The following is a 22,613-nucleotide window of genomic DNA, read 5'->3' as shown; positions in this document are numbered from 1 at the left end:
ATCCTCATCCTCCTTAACTCCAAAGAGAAAACCCTAGCTTGCTTAACCTACTCTCATATGATATGCTCTCTAATCCAGGCAGTGTCCACTAAAATTGGTCGAAACCTGCAGAATAGATAATGGAAGGTTTTATATGGCAGGTGACCAATTCATCACTGCCAGCCTAGAGTTTCCGGTAAGGTTAGAGATGGGCAAGACACGGAGAAATAACAGTTAATTTCCACTTGGAGAGAAGAGGGAAAGAGGGATACGGGCTACAATAGAATGTCTTTGACATGTTATGAGAATCTTACTGCAATCTACACCCTGCCTTCACCCTGCCTTGTGCAGCTGGATCCTGGACTTGGTGTCAGATTGCCGTCAGATGGTAAGAGTGGGCTCCCTTATCTATGCCCCTCTGACTCTCAGCACAGGAGCCCCCAGGGCTGTGTACTAAGCCCCCTCCTTTACTCTCTGTATACCCATGACTGTGTCACCACCCATAGCTCCAATCTGCTAATTAAATTTGCTGACGACACTACACTGATTGACCTAATCTTAAATAATAATGAGGCAGCCTACAGAGAGGAAGTCATCACCCTGACACAGTGGTATGAAGAAAACAACCTCTCCTTCAACGTCACAAAAACAAAGAAGCTGGTTGTGGACTACAGGAGGAGCGAAGACAGGCTAAACCTTATTGACATCAATGGATCTGGGGTTGAGAGGGTGAACAGCTTTAAATTCCTTGGCATAAACAACACCGAGGATCTCGTGTGGTCTGTACATACCGGCTGTGTGGTGAAAAAGGCACAACAGTACCTCTTTCACCTCAGACAGTTGAAGAAGTTTGGTATGGGCCCCAACTCCTAAGAATTTTCTACAGGGGCACAATTGAGAGCATCCTGACTGGCTGCATCGCTGCCTGGTATGGGAACTGTACTTCCCTTAATCGCAGGACTCTGCAGAGAGTGGTGTGGACAGCCCAGCGCATCTGTAGATGTGAACTTCCCACTATTCAGGACATTTACAAAGACAGGTGTGTAAAAAGGGCCTGAAGGGTTATTGGAGACCCAAGTCACCCCAACCACAATCTATTCCAGCTGCTACCATCCGGGAAACGGTACCACAGCATAAAAGCCAGGACCAACTGGCTCTGGGACAGCTTCTTCCAGCAGGACATCAGACTGATTAATTCATGCTGACACAACTGTATTTCTATGTTATATTGACCATCCTGTTGTACATAATATTTATTATAAATTACTGTAATTGCACATTGCACATTGGAATAGAGACGTAACGTAAAGATTTTTACTCCTCATGTATTTGAAGGATGTAAGTAATAAAGTCAATCCAATTCAACTCAGACTCTGCCTTCCTCATTTCTCTCAAACTGAAAACTAATCTGTACAGCCTGTCCTGAGTAGTGAATTTACAAACATCCTTCAGTCTGTTTTGTCCATCAATTGGAAATTATGCAAAAATCGCTTGTTATGGTGACCATACCCCTGCAGTACTGTAATGAGTAAGTGGCATCAAAACATCAAGATTGGTAAGAACAATTACTGAAGGTGGACGAGAGCGGGGACTAGTTCTGCCATTCGTAGAAACGAACATATGTACGTAGATCAGACTTTTGAATTACGTTATGTAATTGGGGCTCATCTGTATGTGGTTTTGTATCGTGAACAAAGTCACCAGAGAGGCACCGAAGCTAGTGGATACAGAAGTGTTTTATCCAACAAAATGAGACACTCTTGGGGGAAGAGGCCTCTCGACTCAATATTACGTGACATTTTTAGATGTTAAGGACCAAAGGTAACAGTGGGATAATTCTATAGTTGCAATGTATCTACAATGCTTCCTTTGAATTACATATAGTTTTACATCTCCTTCTTTGCACCCACACTCCAGATACCCAAAATGAATGTCAATCAGCATTGTCTTGTTTGATATCAACTTCAGTCCACCACAGCTCCAGGAAAACTGTTGTTCACGGCTGCATTTTAAATTCAATCGACAATTTACATCAAATCTGAAGAATGGCTGCTGTTGAATTTAACATTTGTTGTATACTCTTTCTTCAAAATATGCACTAACAGTTGCACTGAGCATAAGCTAAACACTTGAAACCGGGACAGAGGGTGTATCACTTTCTTTCCCAAATCAGTCACGAATCTGAAACATTAACTGTTTCTCTTTCCACAGATGTTACCTGACTGAATGAGTTCTTCCTGCATTGTTTGTTTTCGTTATTGAAAATTTATCACCACTTTTTTTTGTATCATCCATTTTATATCCAGCAGTGGACCAAACATGGTCAATGCTGCAACCCCTCAGTGAAATATTGCACAATTAGTTAACATAATTACTTCAATTTATCTTAAATTCATAAAATTTTGAATTGACTGCTGAGAGCTAGAATGCAATAAATGTTTGTGCCATTTTTCATGTTTGTTTTTTCTCCCCAGGAGTTGGACCTGACCAATGCAAAGACTTTCCGCGACCTCTCAAAACCCATGGGAGCTCAAACAGAGCAGAGGAAGGAAAAGTTCATCCAGCGATACTATGAAGTAGACAATGATGGTGTGTATTTTCAGGTGGAAGTAATCACCTCAACACTGAACTGATTCCACAGCTTACTTTCAAATACTTTACAACTCACTGTTTCAGTAATAGCTATCTATTTATTTATCTATCTATCTATCTATCTATCTATCTGTTATTTGTCTTTTATACTGGTCTTTTCATTGTGTGTGGATTTTCATTGATTTAAATGTATTTCTGTGTTCTACTGTGAATATAGACCTGATGACACTCAGTGCCATTTATTAGATACCACTTGTACCTAACAAAGTGGCCTCTGAGTGTCTGTTCATAGTCTTCTGCTACTGTAGTCCATCTGCTTCAAGGTTTGATGTGTTGTGCATTCAGAGATGCTCTTCTGCACACCACTGTTGTAATGCGTGGTTATTTGTGTTAATATTGCCTTTCTGAGAGCTTGAAACAGTTTGGCCATTCTCCTCTGACCTCTCTCATTAGCAAGGCACATTCACCCACAGAACCACCCCTCACTGGACTTTTTTCATTTTTTGCATTCTCTGTAAACTCTAGAGACTGTTGTGTGTGAAAATGCCAATGGCAGTTTCTGAGATACTCAAATCACCCTGTTTGGAATCAACAATCATTCCACAGTCACTGTCACTTAGATCACATTTCTTCCCCATTCTGATGTTTGGTCTGAACAACAACTGAACCTCTTGATCATGTCTACATGCTTTTATGCATTGAGTTGCTGCCAGATAATTGGCTGATTAGATATTTGCATTAACAAGCAGGTGTACAAATGTACCTAATAAAGTGGCCACTTGGTGTATTTCCTTCTCTGAGGAATTAAGACTATGAGCTGTCATCTTAAAACAAACCACTCCTAGCTTCTACGGTTCACAAGGTTAGTGAAAACCTTCTCTCCAAGGTACACGGATCCGATTCGCATCCCGGTGTGTAGGTTTTTGCCCTCACCCAGAACTGCAATTCTGTTCTTTCCCAGTTACAGGGCTCATAATCACACCTTCAATGTCAGGATAACTGGTTTCAGTTCCCCAGTTTCTCTCTCCCTGCCTTCTTGAATAATGGGGTTACATTTACTACATTTCAAACTGTGGGAACCATTCTACAATCAATACAGCCTTGGAAGATAACAAGTGCTTCTACACCTCCGAAACCACCATTTTCAAACTCTGGCGACACAGGTCATTAGGTCCCCTGGATTTGTCACAACCCTGTCCCACTAATTTCTCCATTACTGATTTTCTAATGCTGATTTTTCTCATAACTCCATTCATGGAATACTTTCTGTCCATCACTTTTTCCTGATTTTATATCCTTGTCTGTGAAGATGAACACAAACTATTTAATTTATCCCTCTGCTAATTCCTCACTCCCAGTTTTATTTTCTTATAGCTGTGAATTAATGTTTATGTATTAGATATTTCCATTTCCCTACCATGCCTCTCATTGTGCATTCTAATCAATCATACCTTCCCAATCCATCACAACCAATACACACCTCACACTGACAGCTATCTCTGTTCAGATTTAACCCTCATTTTTAGAATGAAATGAATCACTTACTTTCTTAATTTTAATTTCTAGCACACTATGATATCTAAGGGCCCCTTAACTATAAGATTAACAATTAACCCCCTCTCATTATGATCTAAACACCCTGCTCACTAATTGATTCTTCAACATAATGATCTAGAACACCACCATTTACACTCACCACACATTTACCCTTCAGTCTGCTGCCACTGATTTGGGTCAATTAATTTAATATGTACTATACATTAAATTCTCCCATCACTAATATATTGCCCTTGTTAATGTGCTTTAGATTTCCTAATTTAGACTATGCTCTATATTATTTGAAAGGTAAAAACATAACACCATAAGTCTCATAAGACCATAAGACAGAAGTTATAAGGAAAGATTGAATTGGTTAGGATTTTGTTCCCTAGAACATAGAAGCTTGAGAGGAAATTTAATAGAGCTATACAAGATTATGAGTGGTTTTGATAGGGTAAATGCAAGCAAGCTTTTCCCACTGAGGTTGGGTGAGACAGAACTAGAGGTCATAGGGTAAGGGTGAAAGGTGAAATGTTTAAGGGGAACATAAGTGGGAACTTCTTCACTCAGAGGGTGGTGAGAGTATGGAATGAGCTGCCAATGGAAGTGGTGGATATAGTTTTGATTCCAACACTTAAGAGAAATTTGGATGGGAAGGTTTGAAGAGCTGTGGTCCAGGTGCAGGTCAATGGGACTAGGCAAATTAATAGTTTAGCAAAGACTAGATGGGCCAAAGGGCCTGTTTTTGTACTGCTGTGATCTATGATTCTATACTGCACATCTTTAGAATGTGGGAAGAAACCAGAGAACGTGAAGGAAACCCACATGATCATGGGAAGAACATACAAACTCTTTACAGTCAGCAGCAGGAATTGATCCTGGGTTGCTGGCACTGTGAAGCATTATGCTGTCCGCTGGGCCACCCTGTTGCCCTCATTTATCCCAATTCATCAGGGATGAAGATACAAGGAGTGAACAGCTCACTCACTGTCTTCCCTGACAATCAATGGTCAAGGTTCAAGGTTCAAAGTTCAAGATTGTTTAATGTCATTTCCAGTACACAGGTGTAAAGGAGAATGAAATAATTGTTACTCCAGATCCAATGCGGCACAAGCAAAAACATGAAAAAATAAAGAACGCAATAGTTTAAAAAAAACAAAATAATATAAATAATAAGATAGGTTATTTATTGTACATAGATTGCATGTCCATAAGGTGACACTGGGCACAGGAGTGTCTGTACATAAAGTGACTGCCAGGAAATGATAAAGTAATGGTGGTTGGGGGTCTGGACGGGTGGTTTAGTGGCTGGAGTTGTTGATCAGTCTTGCTGCTTGGGGAAAGTAACTGTTTTTCAGTCTGGTAGTCCTGATGTGGATGCTACAAACAGTCCATGTGCAGGGTGGGTGGGATCTTTCAGGTTACTGGCCCTTTTCCGGCACCTTCTGTATATATGTTATTGTCGTAGCATTTAAGATTTCCCTCGATTTGCAGAACCTTGCTGACCAATAAGAATTGTTTCTCTTACAGGAAACCTGTCTGTAAGGTGTCACTACTGTACCCACTACTCATCGGCAATAATTGTTGCTTCTTACCTCGTGCGAATGGAACCCTTCACTGAGATCTTCTGCTCTCTACAGGTACACTGGGATGGTCAATAGCTCCTATTTTAGACTGCCTGGGCTCCTCTTCAAGAGCAGCCAGGGAAACAACCTGAGGGATACCACATTGATCCATAGTCCATGGGGGGTCCCGTTTCTGGTTTGAGAGGCCACATTTGATGCCATATGGGAATGGTCTTTTATTCATTGGGACAGTCCTGGTTAATGCCATCCATACCTTCAACTGTACTGAACTCCCTCAGTCAGTTCAACACTCAGTGGAATGAATGTGGGCATTTAGCAGTTTTAAAGATTAGCTTTATTTGTCACCTGTGCATCAAAACTTTGAAAGATGCAGTGAAATGCATTGTTTGTCTCAAACACCAACACAGTCCGAGGATGTTCTAGGGGCAACTGCAAGCGTCACTATGCCTCCAGCGCCAACATAGTATGCCCACAACCTACTAACCCTAATCCGTACGTCTTTGGACTGAGAGGGAAAACTGGAACACCCTGTGGAAACCCATGTGGTCATGGGGAGAACATGTCCACTGTTCTCATCAGATAGTGGTGGGAATTGAGCCCAGACTGCTGGCACTGTGAAGTGTTACTCAGTGCTGCTCTTCCTGGAGAGCCAAGAGACTGGAGATGTGTGAATCTGGAGCAACATCAGGTAAGACACCATACCTTACAATAAAAACAAGCCTGATCCAGTTTTGCAGTCAGAGTCCGACAAATTATATTATGGTCAATCCACCAATACAGATAGGACATTCCATAATAACCGTCCAGATACAATATTACAGAATAAACAAGCAAGAGCAACTTACTTCATAGATAGAGCCATTCCAAACACACATAACATGCAGAAATCAATAAGTGAAAGACACCAGATATATGTTGAATTTAAAGAGAAAATTGAAAGACTATGGTACACGAACATAATATTGTCCCGAAAGTACTATCTACAACCGGTATCATCCCAAAGTCACTACACAAAAGCATTAAACAATTAGGCCTACAGAGCAATATTTATGTAAATCTCCAGAAAGCCACAATACTAAATATGATTACAATAGTACGGAAGTTCCTAGCATTGAGAAATGAGTGTGCTTGGCTATGCCCGTACCTCAGGTTTTACCAGCTTGAGCTGAGAAAAAAATAGAAATAATAATGAAGTATAATGAAATAGAATAAGTAAATAAATAATACTAAGAGCATGAGTTGTAGAGTCATTGAAAGTGAGTGATCAGTGTTGTGCTGAGTGAAGTTATCACTCTGGTTCAGGAGCCTGATTGTTTTGGGGTAATAACAGTTCCTGAACCTGGTGATGTGGGGTCTTGATGACGGACCTCCTGCCCAATGGCAACAGTGAGCATGGTCTGGATGGTGGGGGTCCCCAACATCTGAATCAAAGGTATTTGTTGCTTGCCTCAGTCAGTACTGACTGATACTTATATAAATGTAATGATATCAAAAGGCCTTCAATATTTTATGAGAAGTTTCAAAGTAGTTAAATATATGCAAAGTTCAAAAAAGGAGAGATGATTGGAAAGTTTGGAGTTTTCCAGCCCAAGACAATACAATATACAATAATAAAATGTTGTCTATTTTATTAGAGAAATGTGATGCATATTTGATGACACTGTAACAAATCCCACAGTAAAGAGATTTGCTGATACATAAAGCATTAGGGCACCACACATCCTACTTTTTATTCGAGTAATATCTTTAACCCAATTTGTCGCACTAACAACATTTTGCATGTATATTTCTTCTCCTTATTTGATATCACTAATGCTTTTATCAGATATTATTGTCTCTCCCGAGAGACTTCTGTCCCTATCTAAAACAAAAATTACATTAATGAAAAGTATCAATCATTGCACGCTTGCAGATGTGAAGAGTGCGTTCTAATTTAGCGTGTAATATTAAAAACAAGACTGCAGACTCAGGACGGACTGCAGAGTTTCGTATCTGTGTTGAGGAGGATTTGACCTCTGTGGGATCATGGGTGAACAAGACAGAGAAAGTATGTCAGAGTTCCTGCCTGAGAAAGACTCAAGTTGGGGAGTGGATGCATTCTAAAATTGGAGGAAACATCCAGAATTACCTTCAAAGCCAACCAGGCTGCTGGCACTCTCGTAATGGCGGCCGGAATCATTGTCCTACAGAACAGGGTCAAAAGGTTTCATAGAACATAGAAATTTACAGCACATTACAGGTCCTTTGGCCCACAATGTTGTGCCAACCATGTAATCTACTCTAGAAACTGCCTAGAATTTCCCTAGACAAGGTTTCAAGGCAAGATTTTCCCTTAATATGACAAAATAGGCCGAAGTCAGTATGGCTTAAGGGAAAATCTTGCCTGACAAATCTGTTGGAATCCCTTGAAGAAATAACAAGCAGGATAGACAAAGGAGAATTGTTTGATGTTGTGTACTTGGATTTTCAGAAGGCCTTTGAAAAGGTGCCACGCATGAGGCTGCTTAATAAATTACGAGCCCATGGTATTACAGGAAAGATTCTAGCATGGATAAAGTAGTGTCTGATTGGCAGGAGGCAAAGAGTTGTAATAAGAGTCGGACTGGCTGCCAATGATTATGGTGTTTCACAGGATTCTGTGTTGGGATTGTTTCTTTTTACATTATGTCAATGATTTGGATGACAGAATTGATGGCTATGTGGCCAAGTTTGTAGACAATATGAAGATAGGTGGAGAGGCAGGTAGTGTTGAGAAAGTAGAGAGGCTACAGAAGGACTTAGACAGATTAGGAGAATGGGCGAAGAAGTGGCAGATGGAATACAGTGTCGGGAAATGTACGGTCATGCACTTTGGTAAATGAAATAAAAGGGTAGACTATTTTCTAAATGGAGAGAAGATTTAAAAATCTGAGCTGTAAAGGGAGTTGGGAGTCCTTGTGCAGGATTCCCTAAAGGTCCATTTGCAGGTTGAGTCAATGATAAGGAAATCAAATGCAATGTTAGCATTCATTTCAAGAGGACTGGAATATGGGAGCAAGGATGAAACTATTGAGGCTTTATAAGGTGTTGGTGAGGTCTCACTTGGAGTATTGTAAGCCGTTTTGGGCCCTCTATCTTAGAAGGACTGTGCTGACATTGGAAAGGGTTCAAAGGAGGTTCACGAAAATGATTCCAGGAGTGAATGGCTTGTGTTATGAGGAGCGTTTGATGGGTCTGGGCCAGATGAGTGAGAGGGGATCTCATTGAAATCTATCAAATGTTTAAAGGCCTCGATCGAGTGGGTGTGGAGAGGATATTTCCTATGGTGTGGGAGCCTAGAACCACAGGGCACAGCCTCAGAGTAGAGGGACATCCATTTAGAATAGAGATGAGGAGGAATTTCTTTACCCAGAAATTGGTGAATCCGTGGAATTTGTTGCCACATGTGGCTGTGGTGGCCAAGTCATTGGGTATATTTAAGGCATGAAGGGATACAGGGAGAAGGCAGGAGATTAGGGCTGAGAGGGGAAGTGGATCAGTCATGATAGAATGGTGGAGCAGACTCGATCGGCCAAATGGCCTAATTCTGCTCCTATATCTTATGGTCTTATGGCCTTCTCTATATTCTTAGCTATATACAACCCTGAGATTAATGTTCTTGCAGACATTCACAGTAAATACCAAGAAAGATAATAGAATCATTGAAAGACCATATGTAACAAGACAGGCAAACAACCAGTATGCAAAAGGCAACAAACTGTGCAAATGCAAATTAAAACCATAATAATAAATAAATAGCAATAAATATCAAGAACATGAGATGAAGTGTCCTTGAATGTGAGTCCATTATTTTTTGAGGGGAAAGATTTAATAGGAACTTGAGGGGCAACTTTTTCTTTGCACAGAAGGAGACAGTAACATAGTGGTTTTACCCTGTTTTTACTTTGCCAACAATAACCACTTGTGTTTGATTCCTACCTTTGGCTGGAAAGAGTTTGTATGTTCTTCCTCTGTCCACATAAGTTTCCTCCATGTCTTCCAGTTTCTTCCCACAATACAGGGTTAATAAATTGTGGGAATGCTATGTTGGCACTGGAAGCTTGGTGACACTTGCGGACTGTCCCCCAGAACTTCCTCGCTGATTTGATTTGACGCAAACGATATATTTCACTATTTTGATGTACATGTGACAAGCCGAGCTGTTCTTTCATCTTTCCACACTGGTCCTGTCTGTGGAATGAGGTGCCAGACGAAGGGCTGAGGCAGGTGCAATGACCTTTTGAATGAGAGTTGGACAGGTACATGGATATGAAAGGTCAGAAAATGAAGTTCAGAATCCGGTTCAGCATCACTGGCACATGTTGTGAAATGTGTCGTCTTTGCGGCAGCAGTACAATGCAATACATGATAATAGAAAAAGTGTGAATTACCGTGAGTATATATATTAAGTTAAATTAAATAAGTAGAGCAAAAATAGGAATTTTAAAAAAAGTAGTGAGGTAGTGTTCAAGGGTTCAATGTCCATTCAGAAATCAGATAGCAGAGGGGAAGAAGCTGTTCCTGAATCATTGAGTGTGGGCCTTCAGGCTCCTGTACTTCCTCCCTGATGGTGGCATGTCCTGGGAAATGGGGTCCTTAATGATGAATGCTGCCTTTTTGAGGCATTGATTTTTGAATATGTCCTGGATTCTGGGGAGGCTGGTGCCCATGATGGAGTTGACTATGTTTACAACTTCCGCAGCTTATTTCAATCCTTTGCAGTAGCACCACCCCCCCCACCCCCGTACCAGACGGTGATGCAGCCAGTTAGAATGCTTCCTGTGGTACATCTGCAGAAATCTGTGAGTGTCTTCGGTGACATACCAAATCTCCTCAAACTCCTTTCATGAAATTTAGCTACTGTCATGCCTTCTTTGTAGCTGCATTGATTGTTGGGTCCAGGTTAGATCCTCGGAGGTATTGACACCCAGGAATTTGAAATTGCTCACTCTTTCCATTTCCATTTCTGATCCCTCTATGATGACTGTTGTGTGTTCCTTCACCTTACCTTTCTGAAGTCCACAATCAATTCTTTGGTCTTACTGACATTGACAGCAAGGTTGTTGCTGTGACACCACTCAGCTAGCTGATACCTTACTCCTGCACGCCCTGTCATCACCATCTGAAATCCTGCCAACAGTAGTCATGTCGTCAGGCATATCATCTCAAAGAACACGAGGGCTGCTGGGTGGAGAATATTTTGGCCAATAGTCTCTCAGACAGTTAAAAAGAGTGAAGGGACCAGTGAAAAGAAATTCAAATGCTGATATTTTTAAATCACTCACCATTTGCTTAATATTTTTTCTGTTATCATTGCCTGTTAGCAATTTTTCTATTTAATATCAAAATATTAACAATATCCATAATTGTGTGCAAGCATTGCCACCTGCCCCCCCCTCCGCCCCGCTGCATTGATTAGATTCCATTGTCCTCCAGCGTATACAGATCAGAGCCACCGCATTAAGCTCAGGGAAGCTGAAAAAATCTTTGGGCAGAGTTGGTTATTAAAACTTAATAAAAAAATTCTTAAGAAATATCCACAGAGGTAAAAACATATATAGTTGGCTATTAAAATCATTAATCAGCCTACATGTGTGTTGTCAATTCATTGGAATTTTTTGATTAGTTTTTACTGTCTCTGGAGCAGTATTGGTCATGTGAATTTCAACTGTTCTTTGATTAAATTATTTTAGTTGGAAAAAACACCAAATAATGGCATTGTAATATAAAATCAGTGTGCTTAACTCCACCTGTAATGTTCTCTTATTTACTGCTTATAGAGTCCAGTTTGTTACTGTTTAGTAGTGATAAAGGAAAGAGTTTAACCTTTAGCTCAATGTCCAGATGTTAGCTTGAATTTGACTTTCCACAGAACCTTCCTACCAGGTGAGTTGATCATTACCAGTTTTCAACTCACCACTAGGTGGGGCAGTGCACAGACACTGAGACCTGCTCACTGCATTCAGATGCGAGTTGGCAGCATGTTCTGTGTCCGGAGGAGGGGAACCAAGTCAGGGAATGTGTGTATGTGTGAGTGGGAGAGAGAGTATGTGTGTGTGTGTGTGTGTGTGAGAGAGAGAGAGAGAGAGAGAGAATGTATGTGTGAGAGAGTGTGTGCGTGACAGAGAGTGTATGTGTGTGTGAGAGAGAGAGTGAATGCGTGTGTGACAGAGAGTGTATATGTGTGTGTATGTTTGTGAGGGAGCATGTGCATGTACAAGAGAGTTTGTGAGAGAGTGTTTGTGTGTGTGTAACAGAGACTGTATATGTGTGTGTGTAAGAGGGAGTGTGTGTGTGTGTGAGAGAGAGAGAGTGCATGTGTGGTGAGTGTGTGCGACAGAAAGAGAGCATGTGTTTGTGTGTGTGCGCGCGTGCGTGTGAGAGAGAGAAAGTGAGTGAGTGTGGGGGAGTGTGTGTGAGGCAGAAAGAGAGGGAGTGAGTGGGGGAGTGTGTGTAAGACAGGAAGAGAGAGTGAGTGTGTGTGTGTGTGTGAAGGAGAGTGTCTGAGGGAGAGAATGTGTGTGTGTGTCCCCATTCATGTCTGTAAGAGAGAGAGGGGGCAATGTGGAGATGGAGAAAGCAACCCCTGTAGATAGACACACAGTGTTGAAAGGAAGGAGGTGCCACACGATAGCCTAGAGAGGTAAAGTGTTGAGGGAGAGAAAGAGAGATGGGAGGAAAGAGTAGTGAGAACCAGTGAGGAGTAGATATGTGCAGGACAGGGCTGATACAGGAACCAAATGAGAAAGAACAGAAACCAAACACAAGGAAATCTGCAGATGCTGGAAATTCAAGCAACACGCACAACAAATGCTGGTGAACGCAGCAGGCCAGGCAGCATCTCTAGGAAGAGGTGCAGTCGACGTTTCAGGCCAGGACCTTTCATCAGGAGATCCTTCCTGACGAAGGGTCTCGACAAGAACAGAGACCACCTAGAATTTCACTGTTGGGATTTATCTCATCACCTGCTGCTGAGCCCCCCTGGCTGTCAGCTCCATGGGTAATCTGGGGTTTTACCCAGAATGGAATCTCTCAGTTCTAGCTCAGAGAGACTTGGATCTTCCCACACCTGAGCTCAGAGAGTTTTCACCTGAATGCATCTAGAGACTGATGCCCTTTCTCCCTGTTCCTGCCAGGCCTCTCTCTGTGAACTTTCAATGGAGAAATGAATAGAAAACCTGACTTGTTAGTGAATGAGCAGCAAAGTGCAAGCGAACAGTTGTGCAACGGAGTAGTAGTGCAAGTGAGCAGTCGTGCAAGTGAACATTTGTGTAACTGGACAGTACTGCAATTGAACAGTGGAGGGCCAATGAGTGGTGGTTTGTGTGGCCCTCGCTGCTTAGGCAGTGGTATAACTAAGGAATCTGGCAGGTAATTTGTTAACTAAGGGGCTGTGGCAGGAGAATATGTTCGAGAGAAAACACACTTTGGTGGACCAACACCTGCTGCAGTATAACTAGAGTGCAGCACAAAACAAACACTAAACTCTCTCCAGATGTACCATTGGAGGAACTGAGAAGACTTTAAACACAGTACATGTTTATAGACTATGCACATATGTGTAGCATTGGCCATGACATATTCCATCGAGTGTGCAGTGTGCAATCTGAGTGCAGACACATAAATTAGAAGCAGGAGAAGGCCACTCGGTCATTCAAACCTGCTCCACCATTTAATAGATAAAGGCTAGCCTGTTCTTAACCTCAGTTCCACGTTCTCATCTCTGCACACAAAAAAAAATCCCTTGGCTTATTAAGATTAAACTGGTTCCCATGTGAATCGGTCTTACAGTCTGCAATACGGTTAGAGGTTAAACTATACTGGACAGATCTATCCTACACTGGCAATGAAAATGACATGGCAGGCAGTCACAGATATCGAAAGGAATGAAGTTTATAAGGAATCGAGTGGCCACAGGTCCATATTGATTGGGTGATTCGGGGAAGCTGATGCTTAAGCCTGAGGTTCAGGTCTGAGCAGGGGAGGGAATGGGGGTGGGTGAGATGTTGCCGACACTCAGGTACTGAGTGATGGAGAGAAGCTGAACAGGTTGGCACATTATTCATTGGAGTGTAGGAGAATGAGGTCAGTTACTGAGGTGCATAAAATCAGGAGGGCATAGATAGGATGAAAGCACTCATCGTTTTCCTGAGGGTTGGCAAACCAAGATCTAGAGGGCATAAGTTTAAGATGGGAGCTAAGGTGGAGGCATTAGTTTAAGGTAGGAACTTCAGGGGTACTTTTGTCACCCAGAAACAAAGTATATAGAGTATTGACCTCTCTCTGGGCATGGACAACATGAAAATGGGTGGAGAGGCAGGTAGTTATGAAGAAGCAGGTGGGTGCAGAAGGATTTGGACTGATGAGGAGAATGGGCAGGAAAATGGCAGGTGGAAGACAGTGTCAAGAAGTGTATGGTCATGCACATTGGTAGAAGGAATAAAAACATAGACTATTTTCTAAACGGGGAGAAATTTCAAAATCTGGGGTGCAAAGGGACTTAGGAATCTTTATGCAGGATTTCCTAAAGGTTCCTTTGCAGGTTCAGTCATTGATGAGGAAGGCAAATGCATTGTTAGCACTGTTAGGACTAGAATATAAGAGCAAGGATGTAATGCTGAGGCTTTATAAAGCACTGATGAAGCCTCACTTGGAGTATTGTGAGCAGTTTTGGGCCTCTTATTTAAGAAAGGATGTGCTGACATTGGAGAAGGTTCAGAGGAGGTTCATGAAAATGATTCCAGGAACGAAAGGCTTATTGTATGAGGAACGTTTGATAGCTCTGGGCCTGTACTCACTGAAGTTTAGAAGAATTAGGGCAGTATCTCATTGAAATCTATAGAATATTGAAAGGCCTAGATAGAGTGTATATGGAGAGGATGTTTCCTATAGCGGGGGGGGGGGTGCGGAGGGGGGAGGGGGTCTTAGACCAGAGGGCATAGCCTCAGGATAGGACATCTATTTAGAATGGAGATAAGAATGAATTTTTTTAGCCAGATGGTGGTGAATCTGTGGAATTCATTGCCACAGACAGCTGTGGAGGCCAAATAATTGAGTGTAGTTAAAGCAGAGGTTGATAGGATCTTGGTTAATCAGGTCGTCAAAGGTTACGGGGAGAAAACTGGAGTATGGGATTGAGAGGGATAATACATCAGTCATGATGAAATGGCAGAGCAGCCTTGATGGGCCATATGGCATTAATCTATTCCTTTGTCTTCTGATTTGAAAATGAGCGATGTCTTCTTATCAATTAAATGTCCACTTGTCCAGGAGAATGACAAAACTATTGTCCTACTGTCCAACTTGACAAGATTTGTTTTCTTAGCAGTGCCATTGGAGAGTTAAAGACCATAAAGAAATTCACTGAAAAAATGAACGCCTAAAGGAGCTGCAAAATGAACAATAAAATGTAATAAAAATTGTCTGAGATGGAGTTGAGTGTAACTGGTAAAATTTAATATAAATGGCCTAGGGGTGCCGGAGAGATTGAAATACCATAAAAATGAGAAGGGACATGTTCCAAGGAGCTATAGAAGGTGATCAGAAAGGGAACCTCATTGAAAATTAACAATGGGTTTGATAGCATAGAGGTTAGTACAGTCACTTACAGTCCCAATGATCAGCGATCGGGTTTGATTCCTGCCGCTCTCCATTAGGAGTTTGTATGTTCTCCCCGTGACCATGTGGGTTTCCTCCCGGTGCTCTGGTTTCCTCCCACACCCCAAAGATGTACAGTGAGGGTTAATAAGTTGTGGGTATGCTGTGCTGGCACCAAAACCATGACGACACTTACGGGCTGCCCCCAGCACATCCTTAGGTTGTGTTAGTACACAAAAGACGCATTTCATTGATGTACATTTGACAAATAAAGCTAGCACTGAGAAAATCAATGAGGTTGGAGGAAAAGATCATCAGTTCTGGTGACCTTGACATACCTGTGGTCACAGAACCAACACCATCGCCTGGTTAGTTTTTTCAGCTGAACAGATTACAGCTTCATAGTTGTTAAACTTTCGGGCTGAGTACTTGCAGTATTTCCTGCTTTTATTTCAGAATTCCAGCATCAGTACATCTTTGCTTGTTATTAGAATCATAGAGCACTAAAGCACAGAAACAGGCTCTTCAGCCTACCTATTCCTTGCCAAACTATTAATCTGCTTAGTCCCATCAGCTTGCACCTGGACCATAGCCCTCCCATCCATGTACTTATCCAAACTTCTCTTAAAAAAGTCCTATAACCTACCCTAGAACTATCAAGCTGATGAAAGAGCATCAATAACTTAAACCATCAGGCTGATGAACGAGCATCAGTAACTTAAACCATCAGGCTGATGAACGAGCATCAATAACTTAAACCATCAGGCTGATGAATGAGCATCAATAACTTCAATCACCACAACTCTGAAATGATTCTATGACCTGCAGTCTCACATTCAGTAGTTTCTAGCAATTATGAAGGAATTAGGTGTTTGGTACAGGTAGAGAAATAAGCAACTATTTTATCTTTGAGTAATTGGATTGGGTGAGCAGTTTTGAGATGGGATAGGGTCTGGGAGTGGGTTATCGGATCAGGAGAGGATCTGCTGCTGGAGATGGGTTGGAATGGGTTTGGAGTTTCAGAGGCAGATAGCAAGAGGTGATGCAGGTCTTTGCAAGTTGTAGGACAAAGAAATGGATGGAAGAGAACTGGGGGTGGGAGGGTATATGAGTGGGAGTAACAAGAATGGGTCTGTGGTGTCAGGGAATTTGGGAAGAAGGGAGTAATGGCAGGGTGGTGAGGAAGTAGTGGAAGTGATCTGGGAGAGGTTTTAGGGAGAAGATCATGGTTGTGGTGGGCTGGATGTTTCATTTGAGAATACATTCCAGGGATATGCGTTGTTTCAAGGTGAACAATAAAACAATACTTTACTGTGGGGGAACTAGGGGTGAGTTCTTAATGGGACAGATTTTCTTAAGGCACCCTTCCAGATTTTCATAGTCATCTCTGGGTCTTCAGGTGATCCTCAAATGACTATCTGCTGATAGGGCTATCAATTTCAGGTCCTCCAGAAGCAGAATTAGGCCATTCAGCCCATCACTTCTGCTCTGCCATTTGATCATGGCTGATTTATTATCCCTCTCAAGCCCATTCTCCTGCTCTCTCCCTGTAACCTTTGACACCTTGACTAATCAAAAACCTGTCAACCTCTGTTTCCAATATACCGAGTGAATTGGCCTCCATAGGTGTCTTTGGCAATGAATTCTACAGGTTCACCACCCTCTAGCTAAATAAATTCCTCTTCATCTCTGTTCTAAATGGATGTCCTTCTATTCTGAGGTTGTGCTCTCTACTTGTTGGGTCTCCCTCTATTCGAAGCATCCTTTCTACATCCACTCTGTCTAGGGCTTTCAATATTTGATAGGTTTCAATGAGATTCCCATAATTGTGAATGCAGCCTAAACAGGTAAGTAAACTCTATTGTCCACATAGTAAGTACTGTGATCACATTGTGTAAAGCATAAGAGGCAAGACTTGTCTCCGCCCACTTTTAACTGGGGTCACTTTCTGAGTTTTCCCAATTAAATATAGAGAGGTCTCAGGATAAAAACCACTCCTTAAACTACACAAGCAGAACAGATGTCAGGATCAAATTAGAATGAGCATATCTACCCAGGTACCGCTTGATGGATTCAAAATATCTTAGATGTTAGATCTGTAGAAGAATATATAGCTTATTATAAAGTAGGGCTTTTTCCTTCTTTTCAGATCCCTTGATGGCCTCATTTGTCTCCTAACACTTCCCTATAATGCATTGTTATTGTTCTACTTCAGTGCACTCTATAATGATCTGATCTGCATGAACAGTATGCAAGACAAGCTTTTCACTCTACCTTGGTACATGTGACAATAATAAACCCTTAAATTCCCCTAAACTCTGTGAGGCCATCTCCCCAACCATCTCTGCCACTCTATCTCTACATCCTCCTCCAAAGCTGTCTTCAGTCCAGGCTTTGACCAAGCTTCTGGCTTCTGGCCCTGAACCTTCTGAGGCATTGCATATCATGTTTGAATGATAAGGCTTCCAGTTGTGAGGAGCTGTCAAAGAATGAAGGTCTGGCAGCCTTTTGGATTGCCTCACAGTTTCCAGGAATGAAATATTAATCTCCTGGAAACTCCAGTACATATGGAAAAAGAAATTTAAAATCTGTTTCCACTTTTCATGTCTTTGAATATTTTTGTTTATTGGAGATGGGGGTTGAAATATGTTGGAACAAGCAGGCTGGCTATGGTGGTATGTTGCAAAAGTGGAGTCTCCAAATGAAAGTCAGTGAATGGAAACACCATACCATGGCTCTCCAGAACATCTGGAAAGGAAAATACACCATAGAGTACAAGTACATGGTTGCTTGATAGTGGGTGACACAGTGTGGTGAAGGAGGCTTTCGGCACACTAGCCTACAACATTCAGGGTACTGAAGTTGGGACATTAAGTTGCAGTTGAACAAGATGTTTGTGAGGCAGCATTAAATATTAGCTTTACTTGTCACATGTACACTGAAGCATTAGAACACTCAGTGAACTGCATCAAATCAAATCAAGTTTAATTATCAGTTAAACCATACATAGAGACCATAAGACCATAAGACAAAGGAGCAGAAGTCGGCCATTCGGCCCATCGAGTCTGCTCTGCCATTTTATCATGAGCTGATCCATTCTCCTATTTAGTCCCACTCCCCCGCCTTCTCACCATAACCTTTGATGCCCTGGCTATTCAGATACCTATCAATCTCTGCCTTAAATACACCCAATGACTTGGCCTCCACTGCTGCCCTTGGCAACAAATTCCATAGATTCACCATCCTCTGACTAAAAAAATTTCTTTGCATTTCTGTTCTGAATGGGCGCCCTTCAATCCTTAAGTTTGAGACAGCTGAACGAGACAGTGTTCCTCTGGAGCCAAGGTGCAAAACATTCAAAATAGCAAACAAACATTCAAAAATAATGAGTCACATAATTCAAAATATCAAGCAAAGAAGCATATTCACTCATTATAGTCCGAGACCCTCAGCAACGATGTCCAGCAATCGATGGTACTGTCTCCCAGCAGTGTACAGACGCAAACACGAGGAAATCTGCAGATGCTGGAATTTCAAGCAACACACATAACAGTTGCTGGTGAACGCAGCAGGCCAGGCAGCAACTTTTATGTGTGTTGCAGTGTACAGACGCACACAATTTACGTCAAAGACCAACACCGTCCGAGAATGCCAACTCTTATGGTGCCAACATAACACGCCTATAAATTACATATCCTAACCCGTACATCTTTGGAACGTGGGAGGAAACCAGAGCAAACAGATAAAACATATGCGGTCACACGGACAACGTACAAACTCCTTACAGCGGCAGAAATTGAATACCAATCATAATTGCTGGAGCTGCAAAGCATGATGCTAACTGCTACGCTACTGTGCCTCCTGGATTTGGAATATTGTGTTCAGTTTTGGTTACCCTGCTAGGGGAAGGAATCATTACGCTGGAGAATGCAGAGGAGATTTACAAGGATATTGCCGGGGTTTGAGAGACTGAGTTATAGAAAGAAGTTCAGCAGGTTGGGACATTTATTGGAGCATAGGAGAATGAGGGTCACCTTACAGAGGTGCATAAAATCAGGAAGGGCATGGATAGGATGACTGCAGTCAGTACTTTTTCTGGGGTAGGCAAACCAAGATCTGGAGGTTATTGGTTTAAGTTGAGAGGGGAGAGATTTATTAGGAACCTGAGGGACATCTTTATCATCCAGAGAGTGGTCAGTATATAGAATGAGCTGCCAGAGGAAGTAGTTGGGGCAGGTGCATTAACAACTTTTAAAACTTGCTTGGGCGGGTACATGGATGGGAAATGTTTAGAGGGATGTGGGCCAAGTATGGGGAAGTGGGACTAGCTTACATAGGAATCTTTAGAGGTACAGACCAGTTGGGCTGAAGGATCTATTTCCACTCTGTAGAACTCTAGGATAGAGATCTGCTTGTCATCAAGATTGAAGCCTGTAGCTGAGAGAGCCACTGACAGTGGACATAGGAAATTGGTTAAATTATAGGAAACAGAGAATATAGACTTCAAAGGTTCAAAGGTCCAACTTAATGTCGGAGAAATGTATACAATATACATCCTGAAATGCTTTTTCTTCGCAAACATCCATGAAAACAGAGAAGTGCCCCAAAATTTCTCCTTCCAGTAAAAAAAACCTTCCTCTGTACCCCACTTTGACCTTTTACCTTTTCTCACGTGCCTATCACGTCCCCTGGTTCCCCTCCTCCTCCCTTTCTCCTATGCTCCACTCTCCTCTCCTATCAACTTCTTTCTTCTCCAGCCCTTGACCTTTCCTACCTACCTGGCTTCACGTGTCACCTTCCAGCTAGTCTTCCTTCCCTCCACCGACCATTCTATTCTGGCATCTTCCCCGCTCCTTTTCAGTCCGGAAGAAGGGTCTCAGCCCAAAATATCAAATGTTTATTCACTGCCATAGATGCTGCCTGACCTGCTGAGCTCCTCCAGCATTTTGTGTGTGCTGCAATAGTGGTGGAAGGCTGATTCCTTTGGAACTGGAGGCAAGTGCATAGCGGAGTTACCCCAGGGTTGGCAGCTGGCCCACTGAATGTCTTAAGGGGCGAAAGGGTGGCATGGCAGTTAGTGTAGTACTATTACAGAGCCAGTGCCCACTGTCTGTAAGGAATTACTATGTTCTCCCCACGATCACATGGGTTTCCTCCGAGTGTTCAGTTGCCTTGCACATTCCAAAGATTGATGGGTTTGCAGGCTAATGTGTCAAATGGGTGTAATTGGGCTGCTTGGGCTCGTTGGTCTGGAAGGGCCTGCTACTGCTCTGTTTCTATAAAGAGGACTGGCATGAGATATGGACTAAGTGGATAAAGAAGCTATTCTCATTGATGGATGTGTCATGAAGTAGGACATGGAGATTGGGAAAAGAAGCAAACACTGACATGAGGGAAGTCATTTTTCCACAGTGAAAGGTTGGAGCCTGGATTGCACTATCCCGGCAAGTCCTAGAGGTAACACCATTCACACAGAACTGGATAAGTATTGGAATAGAAAACAGCTTCAGGGTAGTGGGGAATTGATGGGAATAAGGGACTAATCTGGACACAAAGAGTTGAATGCCCCCCACCCCCCGGTCCTGTAAATACTCGGTGATTCTATCTCTAGGGAGGGAGTTTCGACGTGGCGGACAGGATGTTTTTCAACATTAAGAAGGAGTGGGAGTCATCATCCAGGGACAACATGAGCGACGTGAGGGAGCTCACCCCAGAGTTCTTCTCCCTGCCTGAGTTCCTGCTCAACCACAACAAGCTGGAGTTCGGTACGTATGATGGATCATCAAGTGACAATTTGGGTTTCTCCTGGGCATTTTGGTTTCCTCCCACAGCCCAAAGACCTGCAGATAGCAAGGTTTATTTGCTGCTGTGGATTGTCCATGGTGGTTGGATAAGGGATAGAATGGCAGGGGGGTGGAATTGATGAGATTAGGATTCAGATTCAGAATTACTTATCACACATAATTGAAACATGCAATGAAATGGTTCATTTGCATTAACAAGTAACACACCCAAGGATGTGCTGGGCGTAGCCTGCAAGTGTCACCACACATTCCAGCATCAACATAGTATGTTCAAAGTGATAGCAACACAACACACAACACAAGCAGCAACAACAACAACAACAACAACAGAACAAGACAACAATAGCAACACAAGCCCATATGTCACCCTCACACACACAGGCCTGCAGCCCCACATCAGGCTCTCTCCTAGCCTCCAAACCTCTGTCCCAGACTCCTAGACAAGCTGATATTGGGCCTCCAACATCCAAAATGTGACAAGAATGAAATGAGATTGAGGTGAATGGGAATTCATCTGTCAGTGTGGACCCAGTGGGAGGAGGAGCCCATCTCTGCGCTGTGTGGGCTAAACAGGGGTAACTAATGACCTTGAGGTTCACCAAAAATCTATGACATCCTTGTGGCCCCAACTCATCCAGAGAAAACAACACTAACCTCTCCTTTTATCACATACCCTCTAATCCAGATAGCATCCTAGTAAACTTTCTCTGTACCCTGTCCAAAGCCCCCATATCCTTCCAACAATGGATTGGCCAGAATGAATAATGAATGCAATAATCTAGACATGGCCTAACCAGAGCTTTATAGACCTGTCTCATGGACTGAATACCTCAGCTAATAAGGACAAGCATACGGTGCCCATTGTTTACCACCCTATCAGCCTGTGTCAATGGGTGGTAAACCGGTGTAAGCACTTCAAAATGTGCTTTACACAGATTTAATGCATGACTTATGTATTATATCAGGTTAAAATGCATCCCAATATCAAGGCAATTTAATGCTTATCGGACTGAAATACCTGAAACTGCTCTATTATATCCGCAGCTGACACATCCCTGCCCAGCACCATATTGATACACCTGGAAGTATCAAGGGAGCTTTGGGGCTCAAGGGGGTGATGGTGGCACTAACTGAATACTTGTGTGCTGATCTTTGTGAGTCGGATTGCTGGTCTGTGACTAATTCTAATTTTATATGAGGTAACCCGACCCATTGAGAAACTTTATTTCACAAAGTTCCTCTCCAGATATGTCAGGTTTTCCAATTTCGGGTTGCTGTCCCTGGAAAACCGCAAATCTTTCCTAACTTTTCCAGGAGTGTAACTAGTGGATCTCTGACTGCATGAGACATCCATGTCATAATGGCTTCTCTCTGCTGATATCAGCTATGTTCTCTCAGTGTGGAATGTGTGCTAATTCAGTTGAAGCCTGCTAACAATACTGAATGGTAAATTAGCATTGTTGGATCCAACTGTTTAATTCTTAGATTAGACAGTTTA

At 42.4% G+C, this 22,613-nt stretch overlaps 1 protein-coding gene across 2 annotated transcripts in view; it reads left to right on the top strand.

Annotated features, from left to right (window-relative positions):
- Positions 1-22,613, top strand: part of wdfy4 (WDFY family member 4) — a 351,254-nt gene that overhangs the window by 291,879 nt on the left and 36,762 nt on the right. For both annotated transcript variants that reach the window (XM_063070340.1, XM_063070339.1), the window contains exons 50-52: positions 2,454-2,568; positions 5,641-5,750; positions 20,923-21,076. In XM_063070340.1, the coding sequence (XP_062926410.1) occupies positions 2,454-2,568; positions 5,641-5,750; positions 20,923-21,076 (379 nt within the window). The remainder of the gene's footprint in view (positions 1-2,453; positions 2,569-5,640; positions 5,751-20,922; positions 21,077-22,613) is intronic.

This window comes from Mobula hypostoma, chromosome 18 (assembly GCF_963921235.1).
Source record: "Mobula hypostoma chromosome 18, sMobHyp1.1, whole genome shotgun sequence".
In the NCBI taxonomy this organism is placed as follows: Eukaryota; Metazoa; Chordata; class Chondrichthyes; order Myliobatiformes; family Myliobatidae; genus Mobula; species Mobula hypostoma.
This window is presented reverse-complemented; position numbering and strand designations above follow the sequence as displayed.